Source organism: Phlebotomus papatasi, chromosome 1, assembly GCF_024763615.1.
Source record: "Phlebotomus papatasi isolate M1 chromosome 1, Ppap_2.1, whole genome shotgun sequence".
Lineage (NCBI taxonomy): Eukaryota > Metazoa > Arthropoda > Insecta > Diptera > Psychodidae > Phlebotomus > Phlebotomus papatasi.
Genome location: NC_077222.1, coordinates 55,252,126 through 55,276,238, shown reverse-complemented (window position 1 = coordinate 55,276,238; position 24,113 = coordinate 55,252,126). Strand labels below are relative to the sequence as shown.

Here is a 24,113-nt window from a genome sequence, read left to right as displayed (position 1 = left end):
ATGTTATTGGCTCAAAATTTATAATGATTACACGAGGATAACAGTTCCTAAAACCTATATCTAAAAAGACGTAAAATTCGCAATTTTTTTTAATTTTTCTGACAAATTTTCTATTTGTAAAACCAAAAACATTTTAAATTCAATAAAATAGATTCTCTGTACATGTAGCTACCATTTCGTTTTATAATTATTTTTGTGGGATCTAAGATTTAAAAATTATAAAGAATTTAAGAAAAATATACCATTTCTGAATTAAAATGCTCCATCCGTTAGTTAATCATCCTAGATTGATGCTTATAAGCATCCTCCCTGTCCAAAATGTTGAGCCCTTACCCTACGGCTATTAGAGCAGATTTTAGATTTTTTTAAAAATTGAAAAATCGCAAGATAGGGGGTCGTGACATAAAATGCTCTTATCGCTAATAACAATTTGATTTGCTTTCTTTTGTTAATAATTTTTATTTCCTGACAATTTAACCATGCCATGGTAGACTTCCTAAATGTGGATGCCCCTAAGATGTGGAGGCCCGGTGCCGTAGCCTCAGGGAACCCACCTAAATGCGGCACTGGATGTACTGGACTATTTTTTGAAGTACTTATTGATACTTTTTATTAGATAAAAGTTTTGGTTGCTAAAAGTTTTTTTTTACAGAAATTAATTTAAAAAAATGCTAAAACTAATGAGCAGTAAGAAATTCAAAATTCAGTAAAAAACAAAAAAAACCGCAGTAAAATATCTAATTTTGGTCAGTAAAAACCCTAAATCATTACAAGGATAAAAAGCCCTTCATATTCCCTTTGCCAAAATTTGAACGATAATATCACTGTTTTAAATTTTTTATTATTACTGCTCAATTTTAATTTTTTACTGCTCATTTATACAATGCCACAAAGAAAAGGGTGTAAAAGCGTCTCAGGCTTTGCGAAATGTTCGAACTCGTGACTTAGATTCTATATACATCAGAAGAACTTTCGCATCATTTACCATTTAGCGGTTCTCAACCGATTCATATATCATTCAAAAGATCCTCCAAAATTGTTTTAAAAGTATCGATTAAACTATCGAAATTAGTTATCGGCTATGAACCGGTTCATTACCGGTTTAGAACCAATTGGAACCGGTTCAGTTTAATAGAAAATTCCAGGACCTTTCCAACGAGCCCAAACATGACCCCATTTGCTTGATAAATGCGCTCTCTAGTGTCTTTTTAATCTTTGACCTTGAAAAACCGTTATTAGGAATGATTTAACGCTATTTTCGTCTAAGCACGAAATGTTCGCCTGAGTAATCTCTAAAACATATCCAAAAATGAAAAAAAATCGCACGACGCGTTACCAAATAGCAATACCAAAAAAACATAGGTTTGGAGGGGAATGGGAAGTGTGGGGGGGAAATGAGGGGCATGTTAACGATCCTTGGGTCGACTTATAGGGGGGTCCTCCTTAGGTCCCAAGTTGCTATCTCTTACCGTTTGGCCTCTAGAGCTGGCGACAGCCGGACGGATAGACGGACAGACGGACAAAAAGTGTGACGACATTTCTCAAAAATCGTCTGAAAAGTGAAGATTTATTGAGAAAAGTGGTCTCCGGAGGGTGGAAGATGAAAATTTTGACGGGATGAAAAAATCGAGGGATTATATATACTGCTTTCTCCGTGGAGTTCGAGCAGTAAAAAGGGGTGGCAAAGCACAGTTTTGCGGAATGCTCAAAATCGTGACTTAGGCGATAAACCTCAAAAATGCTTTCGCATCATTTACCGTTTACCAATTCACAATTGATTTATTGTGACATATAGAATCACTCAAAATATTGCCCAGAATAGATTAGTAGTAATATTATATAATCCAGGGCGAAACATCTCGGGAGTCCTGAACATCTATCAACGTGAATATCACGAATATTGGCATTTTTCGTGAATATTGCGAATATTTCATAAATATCGTGAATATCGCGAATATTTCCTCAATATTGCGAATAACGCGAATAATTCCTGAATATTGCGAATATAGCAAATATTGCTGAATATTGCGAATATTTAGGGAAATATTCGAATATTTTCTTCGTCCCATATGAAATTGTGAATATTTTGTGAATATTGATTCTACGACATGAAATTTTGGTCAGTTGTTTGCCCCTTGGAGGAAACAACTCGCTAGTCTAGAATATCTACCAACATGAATATCACGAATATTGGCATTTTTTCGTGAATATTGCGAATATTTCATAAACATCGTGAATATCGCGAATATTTCGAATATCGCGAATAATTCCTGAATATTGCGAATATCGCGAATATTCCTGAATATTGCGAATATCGCGAATAATCCTGAATATTGCGAATATTTAGGGAAATATTCGAATATTTTCTCTTCCCATATAAAATTGTGAATATTTTATGAATATTGATTCTACGATATGGAATTTTTGTCAATTGTTTACCCCTTGAATATAATTAAATTCAGGATAAAAATCAGTTATCGGTTATGAACCGGTTCATTATCAGTTCAGTTTCGGTATTGGAATAGGTTCGGTTTTATCGGAAATTGCAAAACCTTTCTTACGTGCGCAAACATATTGCCATGCGATTGATAAATTCGCTCTCTGAATCCTTTTTAAACTTTGATCTCGAAAAAATTGTCATTAAGACTAAACCCACCAATATTTTTACATACCTATTCCTGTCATACCCGGTCAATTTGACCGGTATTGAAAAAGTGAAAAAGAGGAAAAAGGTTAGATAAGACTTATGCTATCGCCTCCTTTCAGTCTTGACTGTTTTAGAGAGTATTCTAGAGATTCTAGGTGCTAGACGTTATTTCCCAGATGACCCATCCCTCCTTCTCAAAATGGTAATGATTTTTAGACAGAAGAGTAGAATTTCTTCTGATCAGTTTTTTGACCAAAGGAAAGAGCTAGTCGAACGTTCTAATGACCCTCTCCCTCCCCTCTCCCCTCAAATGTAATGAAAGGAATCCAAATACAATATACATTTTCTTCTCACCCTACTCCTTCATTTCCAGAAACCACTCTATTCAGAATATTTCAAAAATTAAACCATCAATTCCTTTTCTTTTTGGATATGTTATAGAGATAGTCAAGGCGGATATTTCGTCCTCAGATATCAATACTCTCTGAAAATTCCTTCCTGGCATTTTCATGGTCGTCATGGTCAGTATAGTCAATTTGCTTAGGAGATTGTATTTTTCGAAGGATTTGGACAAAATTTTATTTATTTTGAGAGGTCTAGAGATTTTGTATAGAGGAAAGCGCGCTACATTCGGACGATTTATTTCTTTTACTTTTCCTAGGAGACTTACACATTTCTATTAAATATTAATTAGCTTATTATCAATTATTAATAATTATATGATAATTAAGTAAAATCTCTTAGGAAATATAAAAAAAAAATCACATTATTCGAAGGCATGAACGTTCGAAGGGAGAGTTCTTTCCTCTACATAGGCAGGCAAATGTTGTAAGAAGCTGAGCAAACCAGGGCAGCTTGGTAAAAATCGTCAAAAAATTTTCAATTTCCAGTATAGAGGAAAATCCCAAGAAATTCCAGGAACTTTATGAGGCGGAATTATAGGCGGAATTCAGTAAAAAATCTTAAATCTTGGACATCTTTTTCCCTACAAATCTGCACAATCTCCCTCTACAGTTATAATTTCACGAAAATGGTGATAAAATTCCTTGAATTGAAAAAAATGTATTTAAATCATTTTATTGAAATAAAATCCCAATAAATCCATCCAAAAAGTGAATGGGTCGAATGGGTTAACGAAAACTGTTTCAAATTACATTAAGCTTCTCCTATGCACCACCAGATATCGCATGAAAAACGCGCGAGAACTATTCCGCCTTTTTTTTCTAATTAATTCTACAAATTTTCTAAACGACGCATGCGTTGCCCATTGATGTATCCTCAATTGCCTTCTGTCACCAGAAAATCCACCGGGAATGTCGGGAAAACTATTTCTAAATTTTCCCCAAAATCACATGTAAATAGTAGTTAGCCTGAGGTGTCTTTACTTTTTTTTTTAAGAAAGTGCTGTGCCATTCAAGAGGTGTGAGCAAGCAAACAAACCGTTGAGAGTGAGAAGACTGCGTGTTCACCCTAATAACATTTTGCCGAAAAAGATTTGTTATTCAGGCACTCGCGTCCACAAAAAATCTATACACATTTCCCTCCTCGAATTTGTGAGAGTCAGACGCTGCAGAAAGACCTCATCTGGTGGTTCATGAGTAGCTCATTGTCAGGGAAAAGATTCATTCATACCTTCCTTGGATGCGCTCTGAACAACGCACCACTGCGATCGGTCCTAATCTCGCGGTTGTGGTTTTTCTAGGGCAAGTGATATAAATTAGAGTTGAGCATGAGAATTGATAAGCAGTCGATAAGATAAAGTGTTTGAACAGAGTGTCTCAGTGCGGTGACTATTTTACCCATTTTATGAGCGATTTCAGTGCAATTTGAGGCATTTGGTGGAAAAGGGCCAAAACACAAATGGTGCAAAAAAGTGAAAAATCTGGTACGAGAGACGACATGGCTAGTAAAAAGATCGAAAGTGTTGTCCCCAAGCAAAAGTGAGTAAAAGTCAAGAGTCTGAGAAAGCTTATTTGAACAATTTCACGTCTTTGAACCTTCAAACGAATTAGGTAATTGGCAGAGAGACTCGAATTTGCCTAAAAAAAAGTAGAACTCAAAATTGTATGCTAGATCAGCAATTTCATAATACCTCAGCACGTTCAACTGATTTATTTTCAATGTGTGCGAAAAAAAAATATTGCAATATGGAATTGAAATTTTGGATATTTGGCGCTCATGTCTATCACACACTTCGTTTGAGACACTAGTAAACACCAATAAGCAATAAGAGAGCATGCTGTTGGTTGTCGTATTTTTATAATCACAGCTTATGTGATGTTACTGTTCAGTGTGTTCAGTCAATCATTCCTGATCGGTCTCAATCAAAAAATAAATAATTTGAAAAGCTCTAATGGTGTCTACACACTAGGAGCAATTTTCGTCAAAAATTGCTTTTTTTAAAAATCTGACGTTTCTGCTTTCAAGAGGGGGAATTTTCTTTAAAAAGCATTTCTAAATAAATTTCTACAGTGTGTAGAGGCCATAAAAGATAAAATTCACTAGCTGGTTTACTATTTATACCAGATATATAGTGTAAGATGGTTTGTGTCTTGGATTAAGAAGACATGATGTGATGTACGAGATACGTTTTATAGTCCAAGCTTAAAAAGAAGACATATACATTTAAAGATATAACGCAAACAATCGCTAAATTTAATATACTGACACTGGAAGATTTAGGTTTAGATATTTTGAGATCAGGACAGCACTCCAAAATTTAATTTAATCTTTTTCTTAATTGTGGAGCTCAGAGGCAAAATGACACATATCCTATGCTTTAACCATAGGATATGTGTCATTTTGCCTCTGGGCTCCACAATTAAAGTCATATTTTGTGAGATATAGGGGAAAGGCTCATAATGTTGTCCAGTTTCTTATTTTGGACACTTTGAGGATAAATTGGACACTAAAAATAAATTGATTAAAATGATGGATTTTTATTCCAATATTTGATGGACAATGAATTCTATCTAAATATTTGTTCTTTTTGGAAGATTTTAACACTAAATACGTTAAATTTTGAATATAATTTGAGTTGAAATTTGCTTTGTTGAAAATTCATTGTGAGCAATTGCTTACGAGAAATATGACAGAACTTCATATTTACTTTAGCCTTATTTTAGCTGTGATGAAGTACTAACAATGTTTCTTCGCTTTTTTTGAGTGATATTATTAAATATTCATTGAATATTGTGTTGATTCACGTTAGAGGTGATTTGTACATTTGACCTGAAGTGAGATTTGCCTTGTGAATTAGATTTTTCGTGTGAAAAATGGGAAATTTTTTAAGACATTTACCAGTGAGGTGATGCTCCTTATTTTGGACAGGTGTTTTTCTCACGAAATTTCGTGAATTTTTAGCTTTTGTAATGACTAGGTTGGACAAATGCCTAGAGAAACTAAGGAGCATCATCTCTACGAAAGAGATGTAGTGAAAAATGCCTTGAAAGGCTCCCGGAAAGACCAGGGAATGAGAGAATCCGCACGTACTTGGAGTACCGAAGTCAATTCACTTTAATGAATGATATGGAAAGTTTCCGGGCTTCTTGTAACATTCTACGTTTCCCTTACATGAACAGGAAAAGGACTTGGTAAGATTGGTTCATAAAATGAAGAATAATGGGCATCCTGTTGAGACGGATTAGCTGTCCAAATTTACAGCCAAGTTGTCCAAATTAATAACCAAGTTGTCCAAAATAAGAGCCAAATTCACCTCTACATATCAATTCATTTTTAAACATATTAAAACTAATTTTAGTAAAAATAAGACGATAAATAGCTTGACAAGTTTCTAAACGACTCTTCTGAAAAAAGAGTAACAAATAGTCAATTAGTATTGAAAATATCGCACTTCAAACTTGGAACATCGATGCTTATAAGCAGACTGTCCAAAATTACGAGCTCTTTACTTAACAATCTCAGCTATTTCTTAGTCTTAACTTCTACTGTTGGAACAAGAATATTACTTATTATTCATTTTTATTTTAATTATTATATGAAGTGTTACATTCTATACGAATTCATAAAACAGAACAAAAAAGATTTCAAAAAATATTTACAAATAATTTAAAAATTTCGATAAAAAAGATTTTCTCATAGAGTAATGTGCCACTATGAGAGAAAGTCAATAAAATATACTAAATTCCTTAAAATTTAATTCAGATATGGGGAAATGGGGCACCTTTGAATTTGGGTAGCTTTGAAATTGAAGGTCTTACTCTATTTTTAAAAGGAATTAAGGCGTAGTTTAGATTCACAATTGGTTTATGAAGCTAAATTATATGATGATAAGGTCTAGTTTCATTTAAATATAGGAGGAAAAAGTTAAAACTTCCCCAATTCAAGTGTGTTCCACTTTCCCCTATTTCACAAAGCGGGCACATAAATATATAATAAATAATAATGGTGGTACAACGTTCCATAGAGGAATTAGGCCTTTCCACAAGGGGAGTTCAGGACATCCATTATTATTTTTTTCTCTTACAAGGATGGGGGGTTGTCAGTCTCTTGCCCCGTGAATGTAAAAACCGAAACAGTGCAATATGCGTGTATAGTAAGTTTTGTATCATTGCGACCGTCCGGCCGGATTGATGAACTTCGTTCACTATAATTTCCTTTCCGAAAGAACAAAAAAGTAATCAATGAAACCCTTTCGAAAGAAATATCTTTATAATTATTTTTAAATTCTTCTTGAAAGAAAAAAAGAATTTATTACTTTCCAATGTTCAACAAATAATTTTTTTGTTCAATCAAATGAGCTACGTCTGTCGCCGATTTCACAAGCTACTTCGCCGTAAATTTTTCATAATGCCCAGCGCACAATAACTTTTGTTTTGTAAATATGTTTTCGAAACTTTCTATGAGAGAGAGCGAGATGACTAGATCTAGATCTCACTCACTCTCATTGAAATGTCAAAAACATGTTTACAAAACAAAAGTTATTGTGCGTTGGGCATAAGGCTTAGGACATATGGCTTAATAATAGAAGAAAATAATTTTGAAACATTAAAAATTAAACATTTTAGAATTACTTTTTTAGTTTTTTTTATTTTTGAATTTTTGTTTTAGATATTTAATAATTTTTATATATTAGATATACTTTGACAAATTTATTTATTTTTAAGATGTATATAAAATTGCTCATACGCATTTTTGATTAAATTCAGACTTTGTAAATCCAATTTTCCTTTGTTTCCAAAAAAACTAGATTATATTTTTGGGATGTATTTTTGATATGTTGTAGGTTACTTAAAACTTATTTATAAACTGTTTTTATAAAACAGTTATAGAGTAATTTTCAATATGTTAATATTTTAAATTTTCTTTTTTATTTTATATTTGAATGGTTAAAACCTGGTAACTTACTGTACAGATTTTTTTTAAATAAGGTTAGATTAAAAAAGAATACGGATAAATGGGGTACCATCGAACACTTGGTAGCACCAAACAATGTGATTTTTTTAATTAGGTAAGTGCCCTCGCTCGACCGGTTCTTCGTCTCGACCGGTAGATTTATTTATTCAATTTATTTATATTTGCTATAATATTTTGCGTATGATCTAATGTTAATAAGTCAATTATTCCATGAAAAATATGAACCAGTGACAAAGTTATAGAAATTGACAAAATTGACCATAAAACATTCGAAAATTAACCCACCACCGGTCGAATCGAGGAACCCGGTCGAGTGAGGGTACTTTACCTTATTAAACTTTAGAGAACCAGATCTGAATTCCCATATACTATAGGGATGGTTGTCCAGATATGATCGTCATAGTCTAAGTATTTAGTTTAGATATAAAATTTTCTATTCAGTGCTACCCAATGTTTGGTAGTACCCCTGTTTCCCCTATCAAACTGTGTTTGGTTTTTATAACTTTTTGATAGTTTTGCATATTTTTCCGTTTTCCGTACAGGTTTATTTAAAATATTTTCTTGATTTTTGTATAACTTGAAAATCCATCAAGCAGTTTTTTAAGGTATTATTATCACTTCGTTGCAGTGTACGTACAAAATATCTAAAGCATAAATCAGAGCTTCCAAAAGCTGAAACAAACTTATCACCGGTTTTCCCATAAAAGATTGACTAGTGAGTTAGTATAGAGGCGTCGAATGACTTAGAGGAGCTATGTCTAGTGGCCATATAATTTATTGTGGCACTTGTGATGTGTGAAAGAGAGATGAAGAAGTCATGTCTCGAAAATTAAAATGAAAGTTTTCGGGTGTGAATTATCTTTAATTCGTCTATTACATTTTTTTTTGGCTTATGCAATGTAGTACTGTTAGTCTCTTAGCGACCTTTTGTCATGTATTTATTGTGAGTACAACTGCTTCAAAAAACACGCACTCAATTGGACAATGGCTTTTCAAGCCAGATGAAATTCTTCAGCGGAAAATAACGTCATAACACTCTCACCTTGTCTACAACAGCCTGTACCACAATGACATACAAAAAAAGACCCTAAATCGCTCTTTAAAATAAAAACACTTTTTCCGTCGATCTTCGAGGTTAATTTGTGGTAAAAAAAAGTGTAATAAAATTTAATATCCATGTTGCTAAATTGTTATTTAATGCAATCACTGTATTTGTTTTTTGCAAAGAAAAATAGCTTTCTCACTAATTTCCCGGAAAATACGTTAGTCATAAAAATGCTTAAAGCACTGATAAGGCCAAACACATATACCAGTTTCAAGTTCACAAAATTCACTGATTGATTACTAAGTGAAAGATTTGCATATTTGCGCAAAATATGTCTCTTGTTTATGCAAATAAAAAGCATTTTAATTATGACTCGTTCAACCAAAATAAATAAACACTTAAGAAGAAAGTTATGAAAGGTTTAGTTGGAATTTTCACATTATGGAATTACGAAATCTGTATAGCAAGGGTATTCTTTTGGGATTTACTTAGCATAACCCATTAACCCTTTTAATACGATCTGGTTAGACTTCTATTAAGTCACTCTTCTATTGTATAGTATAAGAGAAGTTTTCTTGTCCTATAACAGTGCAAACAAGGCGAATAAAAGTTTAATACTCGTAGGGGGAAGAGGGGCAAATTAAATTGGGGCAGCTTTGAAATTGGGCTTTTTCTCCTATTTGTAAATGAAAGTGAACCTTATTGTGATAGGTGAATAAAAAAGTATAAACTTTAATATGTATGAGTATATATAAATATCGTTCGAGTTTGCCACAACACAATCCAAATTTGCATTGAAGGAAGCGCACCTTTATAAGCTGATCTAGGCTTATCACTGGCTTTTCTTTGCTTTCGCACATATTTTTCCTAAAATTTATTCTGCCAATTTCCGCTACGACCTTATTTGTTTGTATCTGTCCCAATATCTTTAACTCACTATGAATAATATTTCCTTTTTTGTGCAAATTTATTTTTAGTTAGAGAAAGTGTTGTTAAATTGGGACAGGGTGTAAATACCAAGCACCAATATTCTAACTTTAAAATGCAATATTTTCAATACAAATTAAAGCTTTTTCTTACTTCTTTTTCAGAAGTATTGTTTGGGACAGGGGCATGACATTTCCTATATTTCCCACATGTTTCTAGCGTGCCGAAAAAACTTTTGAGTTTATTAGCTGTTTTCTGTCATTGTAGAATGAATTAGCAAAAAATACTAATACAAAATAAAAGCCAATTTAATAACGAAGAGGCAACCGAAAACCCTAAATTGGCAACCTACGTAGTTTTGGAGATATCTCGTGAAATGTATACGAAAACAGGGAAAAAATTACACTAAAATCGGTCGTATTTTTCAGAGCTAATGTCACCCCCCTGGTTTGGGACTTTGACAAGCTGTTTATCGTCTTCGCTTTTTCTAAAATTAATCTTAATTCGTTAAAAATGAATAAAAATTTAGATGAATTTGACTGTAATTTTTGGATACCTTTGCTTGCTTTTTTTTAGACATTTTGCTTGTAATTTTTTTGGACAGCTAATCTACCTCAATAGGATGTCTATTGTTTTTCATTTTAAGAACGTAACTTACTAAGTCCTCTTCCTGTTTATGAGAAAGAATTGTAGAATGTTCCAAGGATCCCGGAAACTTTAAATAAATTCATTAAGAAGAGTTTACTTTCGGCACGCCTTCCAAGTACGCACGGATTCACACATTTCCTTGCCTTTCCGAGACTCTTAACGCTTTTTACATTGCATCTCTTTCGTAGAGATGATGATCTTTTATTTATTTAGACATTTTTACAATCTATAATAGTCATAATAAAAACTAATTTACAAAATTTCGAGGAGAAAGAACCTCACTCCACGTCAAATGAAAAAATCACTATTAACATGAATTAACACAGTCAATGAATATTAATATCGAAGAAAAATTATTAAAGTACTTTAGGAAAACTAAATAAAACTAAAGTTAAATAAAAAGTTTTGTTATATTTCTCGTAAGAAACTACTCACGCTGAAGTTTCAACAAAGGAATTTTAAATCTAATCATATATTCCAAGTTCAACGTTTTTAGTGTTAATATCTCCTAAAAAGAATAAATATTGAGATCGAATACATTACTCATTAGGTAGGGGGAGGTGGGGTTATTTTGAGCTGCGATAGGAGGCTACATTGACAAACAATTTTATCACATATTTCTAAATGCATCTGGGCCTTGCAATTATTTTTGTTAGTTCCACAATTGTTTTGTCTACCTAAATTTACATTAAGTTGAACCCCAGTTTCGTTAAGAAATATGCGGAAAAACTGTGTATAATTATAGCACCTCAACTCAAATTAACCCCAGCTCCCCCTATTGGAAGAAAATTCCATAATTTTAATCAATTTTTATGTGGTGTTCGAAATTACACTCAAAGTGGCCAAAATTACAAACTGTCCCAAACTTCAAGCAGTTCCTCTACAATATATAGAGTGGTGGCATTACTTGTGGCTTGTCTTTACCTATGGCATCCTCACAAAATGATTTCGAAAAACCTTAATATTAAAAATATTTGATGTGTTATGATATACAATATCATATTTTTTGGTTCTCAGAATATTTTCTGACAAAATTTGTGACAACCCCATAAGTAAACAAATAGGTTACAAGTAATGTCCAACGCACAATAACTTTTGATAGTAAACATGTTTTTAAATTCGCATATTAGAGTGAGCGAGATGACTAGATCTCCGTTCATTCATTTTCACAGAAAAGCGAAAAACATGTTAACAAAACAAATGTTATTGTGCGCTGGTCATAATGCTGTCACCGTAATAGTAAATATAATTATTGGAAATAATATTTTCATAATATCAGGAATATTTCAATGTAGAACTGAATAGATTTAAAACAATAAGAAAAACAAAATAAAATATCTGGTAGACCTAGGGGGAAGTGGGGCACTTTTGAATGTGGGGTACATTTGAAAGTGGGATTTTTCACCTATTTTTAAATAAAATTGAGTCTCATCGAGATATAATTCAGCTGCACAAACATATTGAGAAGCTAAATTACACAGTAAAAAATAATTACTACGATTATCGCGTGTAATGGGAGTAAATCGATTATCGTAGTAGTTTTCGCTGAATATCTCTAGTTGAATTTAACTCGCTGAATTTTTTTTAAGTTGAAAATTTTTAGTTTAATATTTCTAAAGTTGAATTTAACGGGCTGAAATTTTTTTCCGTTTAATTTAGCTTAGTTGAATTGATTGAGTTGATTTTTTTTCGTTGAATTTTCTTTTAGCTGAATTTTTTTAAGTTGAATTTCCTTTTGGTTTGTTTCTTTAATATAAATTATAAATAAAACAAATTTGAATAAAATCAAGTATTTTTTTTATTATTTTCTTCTTTGGGAACATAATAATAATTGAAGATGATGAACGATGTAATATCCACTGAAAACGCTCCTTACAAGCATTTTGTATGGATTAGTGGTCCGTTGTCCATACAAATATAACGTATTCACAAATGTCCTTGTCTAAAAAAGAATAAAAATTGTAAAGAAAAAAGTAAGATATGGGAAAAGTTATGTAGTCGTTACAAGCATTATAGTTAAGTCTTAAAATAACTATTTTATTTTAAGGGCTTACGTGGGTCGCACATACTTGGAAAAAACAGCATATTATTCTTTGACGTCTTTCTTCAACATAATAAACTGAAAAATAATTCGAGCTCATAAGCATAAAAATGTATAACATTTTATCTATATTTTCTGAAATTTGCAATTAAAAATCTTTAAAATTCACCTATTGGGACCTGATTTTCGGAGACTTATTTTGAAAAAACATGCTTTTCCTTGGACAAGATTTCTCATAGTGTATTCATCAGAAATAAAAAAAACTAAATATTTCCTGTTAGCTTATGAGTTAAGCTCGTACTTGAACAGTAGTATTTTTCATCTTGATCACAACTTATTTTACAAGAGAAAACGTGGTATAAAATACGACAAAAATTGTATTTTTTTATCTAAAATTCTACCAATAATACAAATTTTATTTTAAAAAATCTGCCATTCAAGTACGAGTTTACTCGTCAGCTAATAGGAAATATTTATCTTTTTGATTTCTGATGAATACACTCTGAGAAATCTTGTCCACGGAAAAGCATGTTTTTTTTCAAAATAAATATCCAGAAATCTGGTCTCAACAGCGGAATTTTAAAGATTTTTAATTTAAAATTCCAGAAAATATTGTTTAAATGTTGTAATTTTATATGCTTAACAACTTAAATTATAATTAATATTTTAATATCGAAAAAAATTACAGAAAATATGCTATTTTCTAATCTTTTTGACTCATCTACTCTCTTAAGTGTAATATTAGCAGATTGTTACCATAATTTATGTCTGTGTTTGGAATTTTACGTGAAATTTTTAAAATTACAGTGTCATACTACTAAAATGCATTTACGATTCTTATAAAGCAAAATTCAGTGATTACTTATGTCTCAAAACGATTTTAATTGAAAACACAAATTTAAATTAATTCATATCAATAACTCATATCTCTACAACCATAATGCTTGTAAAATTTTGATTCTGCAAACTTACCTAATATTTGTCTGGATGGTGGCTCACTGCTAAAGATAAATATTTTTAATATCCGTCCCCGCCTGTGAATTAAAATAAATTTAAAAAAAAAATAAAACTAATACCCTATGTTGATATCTGAATAATAAAATATGGATGGCAAAGCGTTCTAGATTTGCGGAATGCTCGATTCGCGAAATACATATTTCCTTGAATATTTTCATTTTACATGGCTTGATACATACCGACTTAATACAGATTGAATTAATTATTAAATAGCAAAAAACAACAAAGAGCAGTAAAAAAATTTTGGATGGCAATTAATTAAATTTAGTTAAAATTTAAAAATGGATAAACCTGAGAGAACTTTTCACAATAACTTTAATTCTTAAATTTTTTTTATATAAGAGACGAGGTCGAGCATTTCGCAAAGCTAGAACGCTTTGTTTCCCTGTTTTGCTCTCTCAGGAAAAAAATATGTTTTGCATACTTTTTGTCTCCCTTAATTCCATTTTGAGGCTTAAGGGAGATATGTTTGGAGCACTAGAGTTTTCTTTTGGCTGGATTTGTTTATTTTGGGAGCTCAGACAGTCAGATTCAGATTTCCATGCGTGGAGCTGATTGATGTCGAATGATTCAAAGAAGTCCTCAGTTTTTGATAAATTCGTGAATTTCTCAATATTATGGAAATCTATCTGACTTCCTGTGTCCCTGGGTTTAGGAAAATTGTCAAAAACTTACCGTAAAATAGTGAAAAACTGTTGAGGCTTCCTTTTGCACTTGTGCTGCACAATGACACCTTTGTGAACTTCTAACGCCGCCGCCGCAGTGGGCATTACAACGATAATTGGTTGAAAATTCAGGTAAAGTTGAATTTTACAACGATAATCGTTGAAAAGCTCAACTCAAGGTTTAAAATTGCCACAATAATCAGATGAAAATTTCAACTTTCAGTTGAATATTCAACTAAAGTTAAATATTCAACTGATAGTTTAATTTTCAAGTGTAAGTTGAATTTTAATGCAATAATCGTTTGAAATTTCAACTTTTTCTTCTAATATTACTACGATTATCGGTTTAATGTCGGGAATTCAACTAGAAAAATTCATCTTGTTTTTACTGTGTACGTTATGATATGGCTCAATTCAATTTAAAAATAGGAAAAAAATTCCAAAGGAAAAGTGCCCCACTTTCAAAGGTGCCCCACTTCCCCCTATGGTCAAACCTTAAAAAAATAAGGCTCTTATAAAACAGCACGTAAGCATTCCGCAAATTGATTAACCTTAACCTAGTTAATGAGAATTATCTAACAAATTCGCAATGATCTCCCACCTAGCTAACCCTTTCCTTTCACTTTCCCAATATAATTATGTGAACTTGTGAAGCATTAGAAAAAAGTAACATAAATAACAGTGTAACGAATTTGCTTTCAAATAGGTCCATTTTATTGAATTAAAAAACTTTGTTAGTTGATTTCTTTTATTTATTTACAGAAAAAGAAAAAAAAACTTTTTCATATTCTCGAATTTGTCAGTTTGAAGCTATTCCTCAAGTATTCATTCAATATTGAATTTATAAGACATTAAAATAATTTTGGTAAATTAATTCTCAAGATTATATTACAGCTCTAACTCATTACTTTCAGTAGTTTTAGAATTTTGAAAAATCTTATCCTTTTCACCTTGAAAATATATTTTTTTAAGTTACATGTTAATAACAAGTTCGATTAGCGATTTGCGAATTTATAAATGAATAGAGTGATAATATTGAGATATTGTTAATCTTTCTCTAACAGGATCTTTCATTAACAAAATTGTATAATCTATCGGTTATTTTGTTTTTGAGATCTTCCACAATTAAAAACATGGAGAATAGTAACAATTTGGTAAATAACTTAAGATTTAGGGAAAAAAGTTATACAACTACTATTTCTGTATCCGGATTTATATTTGAATTCAAGCAATAAAATGCTGTATAATTGCTTATTTTATGTTCAAAAATAAACTAAAAAATGTAAACATACTAAGTTTATGTAGCTATAAACAGTATTTCTATTTAAATATCAATTCTTAACGTTGCGTATTTTTATTTATATATATTTTTTTATATTCGTGTATTAGTCATTGAATTAATCCTCTTATTTTGAATTCTACTATAATCAAATATTATTTCACAGCATTATCTAATTTTGTTTCGAAATTTTTATTTTATACAGTTTCTATTTTTTATCGTCCGTCAGTTGACCATCTCAAAAATTAAAAGCAATTAAACAAAAAGCGCAGAATTATTGCAAAAAATAGAGATATCTTGGTGTGCGAATTGTGGGTGCGGATTAAGTGGATGTCTTCTTAAAATTGCGGAATTTTTACTCTCTCTTTTAGAGTTTGAGCAATAAGAAATGCAACACTCATTACTAATTTCGATAAAGAATTTTAATAGGACAATATCCAATTTGGTCTTAACCCTTTAAGGACGATTGGAACACCGGTGTCCCATAAAGAAAATAATTTTTCATGACTACCTAAAGTTATTTTTTCCTTATGTTTGTACGTAATTGGAAAGTAGAAGGTTGAAGGAATGTAGGATATTTTTTGCAAGTCTACAGCTATTTGCTATATAGTAAATTTTTAAGGTAAAAAATGACAAATTTTTAAATTCTCATATTGAAAATTGATTTTAATTATTTTTATACTTCCATTTTTTTTTAAGCAAAACCGTTTTGCATTAAGAAACTACAATACTCAAGCATAATATTTTTCATTAGAGCGAAAATTATCTGTCATTGGTATTGTTAGAAAAATTACTTAAATTTTTGGGCTATTTTTGTCCCAATTGTTCATAGAGACAAAAAATACACCAAATCAGACTCTGTTTGTTCTTGGAAGGTTAGATGTAAAACGTTTCACAAGTTTTGTTTAACGGTTTCATTTTTATTGCTGATTTTCGGTCAGCGAAAACTGTGTCGTCGTTAAAGAGTTAAAGAGATTTGGTCAGAAATATTCCAACTGGCAAAGCAACTTTTATAAATAGCTCTATTTAAATTTATATTTTATAATTTTTTTTTAACTAAGAAAGGGGAATGGTCTAAGTACAATTGCCACTATGAGTTTATAGTTACAAGTATATAATTATTTAATAAGAAAATTACAGTTTGTGTAAAAGGTCAATCTGAAATAAAACACGAAAAAGGGAGACAAGGGCTAATTTAGCCATTAAATGAAGTTTTTCTGTGTGTGTTAATTGGGTTAACTGTAAAAGGATGCTATTTATAAAATATCTTGATTTCACAAAGTATTGGTATATATGCAGGCTTTAATGAAGTAATGCTTTGCTTAAAATGCCTTCTAAAAGAAACTAAACATACCCCTGTCTAATTCAACCCAGATTTCACCTAATAAACTAAAATTAACAGAATACTTGTACATCATGTACATATAAATAATCTAATAATGATGTTATTTCTACATCCTTCCAGGCACGAACTTCTGAAATGGAATGGATGGGGTTACAACGATTCCAAATTCTACGTGAATCATGACAAAATTCTAGCCTTTAGTGGTTCTCGGTAAATCAATTGTTTCTGAGAATTATTCCATATGTTTCTTTAAAAATCAATAAAATTCCTATATATGTCTTCTTATTAAATTTTCAAAGGTATCCAATTGGCGAGCAAGACTTACCAAACTTCACAAAATGGGTGCTCAGGAAATTTCATGTGGATCTAGGTAATCCCCAAAAGTCCCAGGGTATACCACAAAATCTTCCTGAACCACGAGTCAGTGAGGAATTTTTAGATAATTTGAAGCAATTGCAAGTGGATTTTTCAACGAATGGATTAGATAGATTAATTCGATGCCATGGACAGACGCTCTATGATATCGAAACCCTGCGTAGAGGGACATTTAAGAGGATCCCTGATGTGGTACTCTGGCCAACTTCTCATGAGGCAGTAGTGGATCTTGTTGAGCTTGCGAATAAGCTCGATATTGTGCTGATTCCTTTTGGGGGTGGAACTAGCGTCTCAGGTGCTATAACATGTCCCCAAGATGAGGAACGCACAATTGCTGCTGTGGATATGTGCCAGATGAATCGAATGCTGTGGTTGGATCGGGAAAACTTGGTTGTGTGCTTCGAAGCAGGAATTGTGGGACAGGACTTGGAGAGGGAGCTTCGAAAACTCGGCTTGACTGTTGGCCATGAACCTGACAGCTATGAATTTTCCACTTTGGGTGGATGGGTAGCAACTCGGGCCAGTGGCATGAAAAAGAATGTTTACGGTAATATCGAAGATCTTGTGATTCGTGTAAAAATGGTGACCAGTCGAGGGGTTCTCGAGAGGAATATAGCTGCCCCTCGTGTTTCCTGTGGACCTGATTTCAATCACATCATTATGGGCTCTGAAGGGACTCTTGGGATCGTGACAGAAGTGCTCCTAAAAGTGCGTCCTCTGCCTCCAGTTAAGCGGTATGGATCTCTGGTTTTTCCAGACTTTGCATCAGGTGTAAAGTTTATGCGAGAAGTGGCTAAAAGACGCTGTCAACCAGCTTCCATTCGCTTAATTGACAACGAACAATTTCAATTTGGGCAAGCTTTGAAGCCGGAAGGCAGCTTTCTCTCTGGATTTGTAGAGAAGCTGAAGAAAATGTATCTTTTCGGTTGGAAGGGCTTCGATATAGAGAAAATTTGTGTCACAACCTTGCTGTTTGAGGGTGAAGTTAATGATGTCAATACTCAGGAGAAGCTTATCTACGAAATTGCAAAGAGATTCGGTGGCATTCCTGCTGGAGCTCAAAATGGGGAACGGGGATATGTACTTACATTCGTCATTGCTTATATTCGGGTAAGTTAAGTTTAATTTTAAAGCTGTTACTGAATAAGTCAGTTAATAATCCAATCCAAACAAAATTAGTAAAACACTCATTTTTGAAAGTGAGAGAAAAATAAATTACTCAAAATACGATGTGATCAGTCAGTAGTAATTTTTGAAAAAAGATCAATAAAGATTTGATCAGTTGAATTTTTATTCCATTAAAATAGACATGTTATACCATTATAAAGGCAAAGGAGATTCTTTTAAATCAACATAGAAGTATGAAAATATTGAATTAGAAAATCATACAAAAAAATTGAAACTGAATTTAAAGTTATCATTAAATTAAAGTAATTACACAAATGAAAATTAGTTTGAAATTTTTAAACTTTTAATCCTACTAATTTTTCAAATACATCTTAATTTTTTCAGCCAGTTGAAAATAAGCCTTTTAAAGCTATTTAACTTATACCCTTGAAACTACTAAAATAATGATTCAGAGCTATCATTAGGGTAATTATAAGTGGGAGGACCAAAAGATGAATTTTAAAAGCATTCCAAAAAACCTGGTTTTGGAAAAGGGTGTATGAAAATGCAGATCATATTAATGAAGATTTTCAAATTATTAGTGTACATAGATTTTGAATACTTCAAAGCCCTATTTCTAGTTGTTTGTTTTCTAGCTCTGGTAAAGGGTCAGACGGACAAATAGATAAAAAAATCAGCTGAAGCTATATATGGAAAAAAGAGTATTTTTTAGTACTTATCAACATTTCACATAAAATTTAGTTTGTGATTATGACAGGACGGGGTGGGGAGAAGAAAGAAAAAGACGGTCCTGGATAATGTTCAGTTATGGGAGGTTGTCGACGACCCGAAGTCGATATCTCTTACCGTATGGCTTCTAGCCGTGTCATAAGTTGAAAAAAAGTGGATTATAAAACTGTTCTCTTTAAGCTCGAGTAGTAATACATTTATTATTAGTTACATAAAATTTTCTTAAATTTTGAGATACCAGAAATTTTAAATGGACATTCATGTTCTTCTGTAATCAACAATTAAGCAGAATATCCGAAAATTTAGCAAATTCTGAAACTAAATAACATCACACAACGTATTCTTTGGCATTAAAATTTAAATTTTACGTAGTTTTTTATTCAGTATATAAAGTCGATAATTTTAAAGAAACTTTTATAATTTAAATAGATTGAATATTCATATTTCAGGATGAATAAATTGTTATATTCTGAACCATTTCATTATCCAAACTATCGTTTAGGAATATTTCTGAACAACTTTTAGTATATCACTGTTAAACTTTAATACAGTCAATTATCTTTTTTACTGGATTACCTTAATTACTTCAATTTTATTAATTAAAAAAAATCTCATAAATATAGAAGAAATACAACATTAAAATTACTAGATTTTCATTTCAAGAAATCGGAACTTATCAGTGGAAATCGACTAAATCACAAACTAAAGGTCAAATATAGAGCAATTTCTCAAGATTTTATAACCTTTGTAAAAACAAACAGAATACAGAGTTTAATAAGGATGAATTCTTGGAACATTTAAGAGTTATCTAGACGATTTAGAGTTTTCTTGCCTAATCATATGGTCTAGGACGTCGCTGACCATGCAATTTTGCATTTCAACATCACGAATTTGCACTTTTATTGCTTTTAAAGGAATTTTAACTTCATTGTGTTTAATGTTTCCCAAACCGAAAAATTTGGAAAAATTACTTAAATTTATTATAATCAGCCTTTTTTCCAACACTGACCTACTTCTCAAATCTGAGATAAATCTGTAACATCCTTAAGCTTGAATCTTTTAATCGTTCTTTTCAAATTAATTTATATGCCGCGATTAAGACCTTTAATTTCAAAGTGTGAAATTTTAAACTATTAAGCTAAACCGCAATAGATCTCTCAATGAGATATAGAAATTAATCTCAGATTATGTGAAATAAAAGCGTTAAATCTTTAACCCTTTAAGGACGATTGGGTCACCGGTGACCCAAAAATGAAATTTTTCTTACGATCTTCTAAAGTTATGCTTTGCTCTAAAAAGTACGAAAAAGTGATTTTTTCTGACCCCCGATTTTTGACCTTCTCGTCCTTAAAGGGTTAAACAAACCAAGTTCGTTGATTCATATTTTCCTATGATCTATAATTGTTAGTGCGTTAAATTTCCTTAAACCGTTAAGGTGACATGTAACATAATTTAGCAATAATTGAAACACGGAAATGCCCTTTGGTTTCTTCTCCTTTACTTTCTCGACACCGACGTTTCGGAGGGGTTTTCCTCCTTCCTCAGGTATGAAAATGATTGGGATAGAACTTGTCACAAAGGATTTTATTACACTTAAATGCTTTTTGGACTCTTCTCACTGGACACTTCTCTCATTCGATTCTTAACTAAGGCTTGAGTCTTTGTTTTGATTAAAAGAGAAGAAACGAAAAGTCATTTCCGTGTTTCAATTTATTGCTAAGTCAACCTATTGGCCGAAAGTCATCCTGTAATACAATTTATTAATTGAAGATGAAATGGAAATATCAAACTTTTTAAAGATTTTCTTAGTTTTAAAGGTCGGGAACGCCTTTAAAGCTTCAAGTACAGGAAACTTCGGGGAAAAATTAGAATAGATATGGTGCATCATTAGTCTTTAACTTAGAATAGGAAATCATTAATTTTGGCACCAGTTTTACTCAAACTTTTAAGCTTATTTCTTGATCTTAGAATTAGAAGGTCTTCCCTTACCATTAATTAAGCCCTTTAAATATTTTAGTCCCATCGCATTTCACGATTGGTCTTTCCTTTAAATAGTTTCAAGCTAAATCTAATCAAAGATAGAGACAACACTAAGATATTTTTTTTATGATTGAGAGTTTTATTTTTTATTTAATACAAACTAAGATTAATATTATTTTATTATTCTTGTTTTTTAATTTCAACTGATCAAATTGATTTATATCAATGAACAGTTAAACAAAAAATCTCGGTCATTTGTTTAATACCCAATTCTAAAATAAACTTTTGGCTTATTGTAATGACAAAACGCTAAGTAATAAATTTTCGTGAGTTTCACAAATTGTCACTTTATGATACATGATTGCAATTTTGTGATCATGTTACTTACATTGTGAGAAAAGCTCATTTAATGTAATTCTTCTCACGCAGGATCTGGGCTTGGATTACAACGTGGTGGCAGAATCATTTGAAACATCTGTACCATGGGATCGCTGTGAGGCTCTATGTGAAAATGTTAAAGAGCGAGTGCGACAGGTAAATATTAATATATTTGCCTTTTGGGAATATTATTAATTGCGCACCTCGTGATGGAGATTGACAATGTATCACTCTCGTGTTGATTTGCCCTAGGAATGTGCTGTGCTCAACATTAGTGACTATTTAATCTCTTGTCGAGTGACACAAACATATGATGCTGGAGCATGTGTCTATTTCTACTTTGGCTTCAATTCAACCGGAATGACCGATCCGGCGCACGTCTATGAAGAAATCGAAAGCAAAGCCCGTAAGAACATCAAATGCGAGGGACGATCTTGCAGAATTTTTTTTACTTGATTTATTGCCGACTCTTTTGCAGGTGACGAAATTCTGTCCTCAGGTGGTACAATTTCGCATCATCATGGTGTGGGAAAATTGAGAAAGAAGTGGTATCCTCAGAGTATTTCATCTGTCGGACTTGGACTATTTAATGCTACAAAGAACGAACTAGATCCCAAAAACATCTTTGCTGTAGGTAATTTGGCAAATGACACTTCCACCATTGCCAAATTGTAATAAGTAGCCTGATTAGCTTATCTCTTTGCGACTTTTGTATGGGTATTTTTTGTGTTAATTTTTTCTGGTCGTAGGCGTATTATGACATTCCCATTTAACTCATGTATCATTTTCATAAAATTCGCGATAATATTTAAGTAAATTCATTAGTACAAAGATGCCATTTGTAGTGCGAATTGAAGAAGGTGAAAGCGCGCGAAAGAAAATACAGTGGGTGGCAAAAGCTTTTGTCAAATAACTTTCTAAAGCGATGTATATATGTTTGGTATTATAGTTTGAATTGTGTACTATTTTCAAAATAAAGCTTGGAAAAGAAAAGTATTTCAGACAAGATATTAAAAGTTTCACCATAGGAGAAGTTCTCAAGATTGCTCAACTCACTTGCTTAAAATCTTTTCTTATTGGAAACTATTGCTAAAAGGTTTGGAACAAACAGACTTTATAGAATCATCATTCTTTCACTATATTTTCATTATATACAACTAACTTTTGCTTTTTTTTAACATCAGAAAGCAATGGCCAAAGAAAATGAATTGGGAGAAATCTGATACCTTTGAAATAGGGCTTTTTCCTTCTATTATTTAAATCAGAATGAGCCTTATCACAATATAATTAATCCTCGCAATTGGTTTATTGAGTTAATTTATATCATGGTGAGGTCCAGTTCCATTTAAAAATAGAAGAAAAAAGACCTCTTGCAAAGATTCCCCAATTCAAAAATGGTACACTCCCCCTAATGATAGAATTCACAAGAATATAAATTATTAAAATTCATTGCTAAATCAACATAAAATTAGAAAACAATTATTTCGATTATTAACACAATTACCGAAAAATTACAGGTTCTAATTAGTTTAGACTTTTAAGGAATCTCAAAACCTTCTAAACAAAGGTAGTTTTAATCAAAAAAGTAAAAAAAAAGATTTAGTGTTTTGAAGGATTAAGTAGGAATTATTCATGAATATGAATAAATATTCGACTAACCTACCTTTGAGTCATATTCATAAAAACTAGTAATTTGTCAAAGAAATTTTTTAAGTGGAAGAAGGTGAAAGTGAAAGCAAAACAAATGAGTTTCTAGCTATTGTTAACTTATGAATCGAAGGTTATTGCTAAAGAACTGATGTTTTTATATCATTCGCCATTTGATACACAGGTTCGGTAATACACGCTTCAGTCCTGAAATTTGACTCAGTTCCCAACCAAAGATCTTGTATTTCCCAAAAATAAGTATTTGAAGTAAGTTTCTAAATCAAGTAGATCAATTCGCTTTAATATATTTTTCTAAGTAAAAAGATTCAAACAGTTAATTAAGAAATTAGAGAACTTAACTGCTATAGCTTAACCTTTTATCTGAAAATAGTTTAACTCATTAAAAAACAAAAGTACTAGATATACTGGAAACAGAACGTTCATACCTTGGAATTAGCTCCATACAGATTAATAGATGATTATTTAGAAAATGAAAAAAAATCTATTAAAGAGAGTGCGGGTACACGCAGGAAGACATGCATTTTAACATTCATTGAATTTCAATTCTTTATATTAAACCTGTACGAACATCACATTTATATGGTTTAAGAAAGGAATTTCTCACTCAAAAATTAAGAAAAAGAGTTTGAAGAAAAATCTTATCAAAATCGACACGATGTCAAACTTTCTATTCATTCACAAAATTTGCATAACTCTCTTCAATGCAAAAAAGAGCAACAAAATGTATTTCTGCATTTGTCGAGCTTAAATTCTATGATTAAGTTTGCTGATTATCCCCTGCGGATGTCTGGAAAATAGTTTAAAGCGTTTTCTTCGGTCAGTGAAACGAATTCAGGAAAATTAAACACGCGGTGCTAACCTTTAT

General features: G+C 31.7%; 1 protein-coding gene across 1 annotated transcript; it reads left to right on the top strand.

Moving 5' to 3' along the window:
- The first annotated feature begins 3,924 nt into the window (after positions 1-3,924).
- LOC129807411 (alkyldihydroxyacetonephosphate synthase) lies at positions 3,925-22,576 on the top strand. Its single transcript, XM_055856662.1, has 6 exons — positions 3,925-4,587; positions 17,111-17,200; positions 17,290-18,475; positions 21,632-21,736; positions 21,833-21,986; positions 22,059-22,576. Exons 1-6 carry the CDS (start codon positions 4,508-4,510, stop codon positions 22,253-22,255), a joined length of 1,812 nt encoding a protein of 603 aa, XP_055712637.1. The 5' UTR covers positions 3,925-4,507; the 3' UTR covers positions 22,256-22,576.
- Positions 22,577-24,113: the final 1,537 nt, after the last annotated feature.

Excerpts from the sequence above, each read along its gene's own strand:
- LOC129807411 (XM_055856662.1), top strand. The coding sequence starts at position 4,508 with ATGGTGCAAAAAAGTGAAAAATCTGGTACGAGAGACGACATGGCTAGT. Across the intron at positions 4,588-17,110 it reads AGTGTTGTCCCCAAGCAAAA|GCACGAACTTCTGAAATGGA; the intron begins GTGAGTAAAAGT and ends ACATCCTTCCAG. Across the intron at positions 21,737-21,832 it reads TTAAAGAGCGAGTGCGACAG|GAATGTGCTGTGCTCAACAT; the intron begins GTAAATATTAAT and ends GATTTGCCCTAG.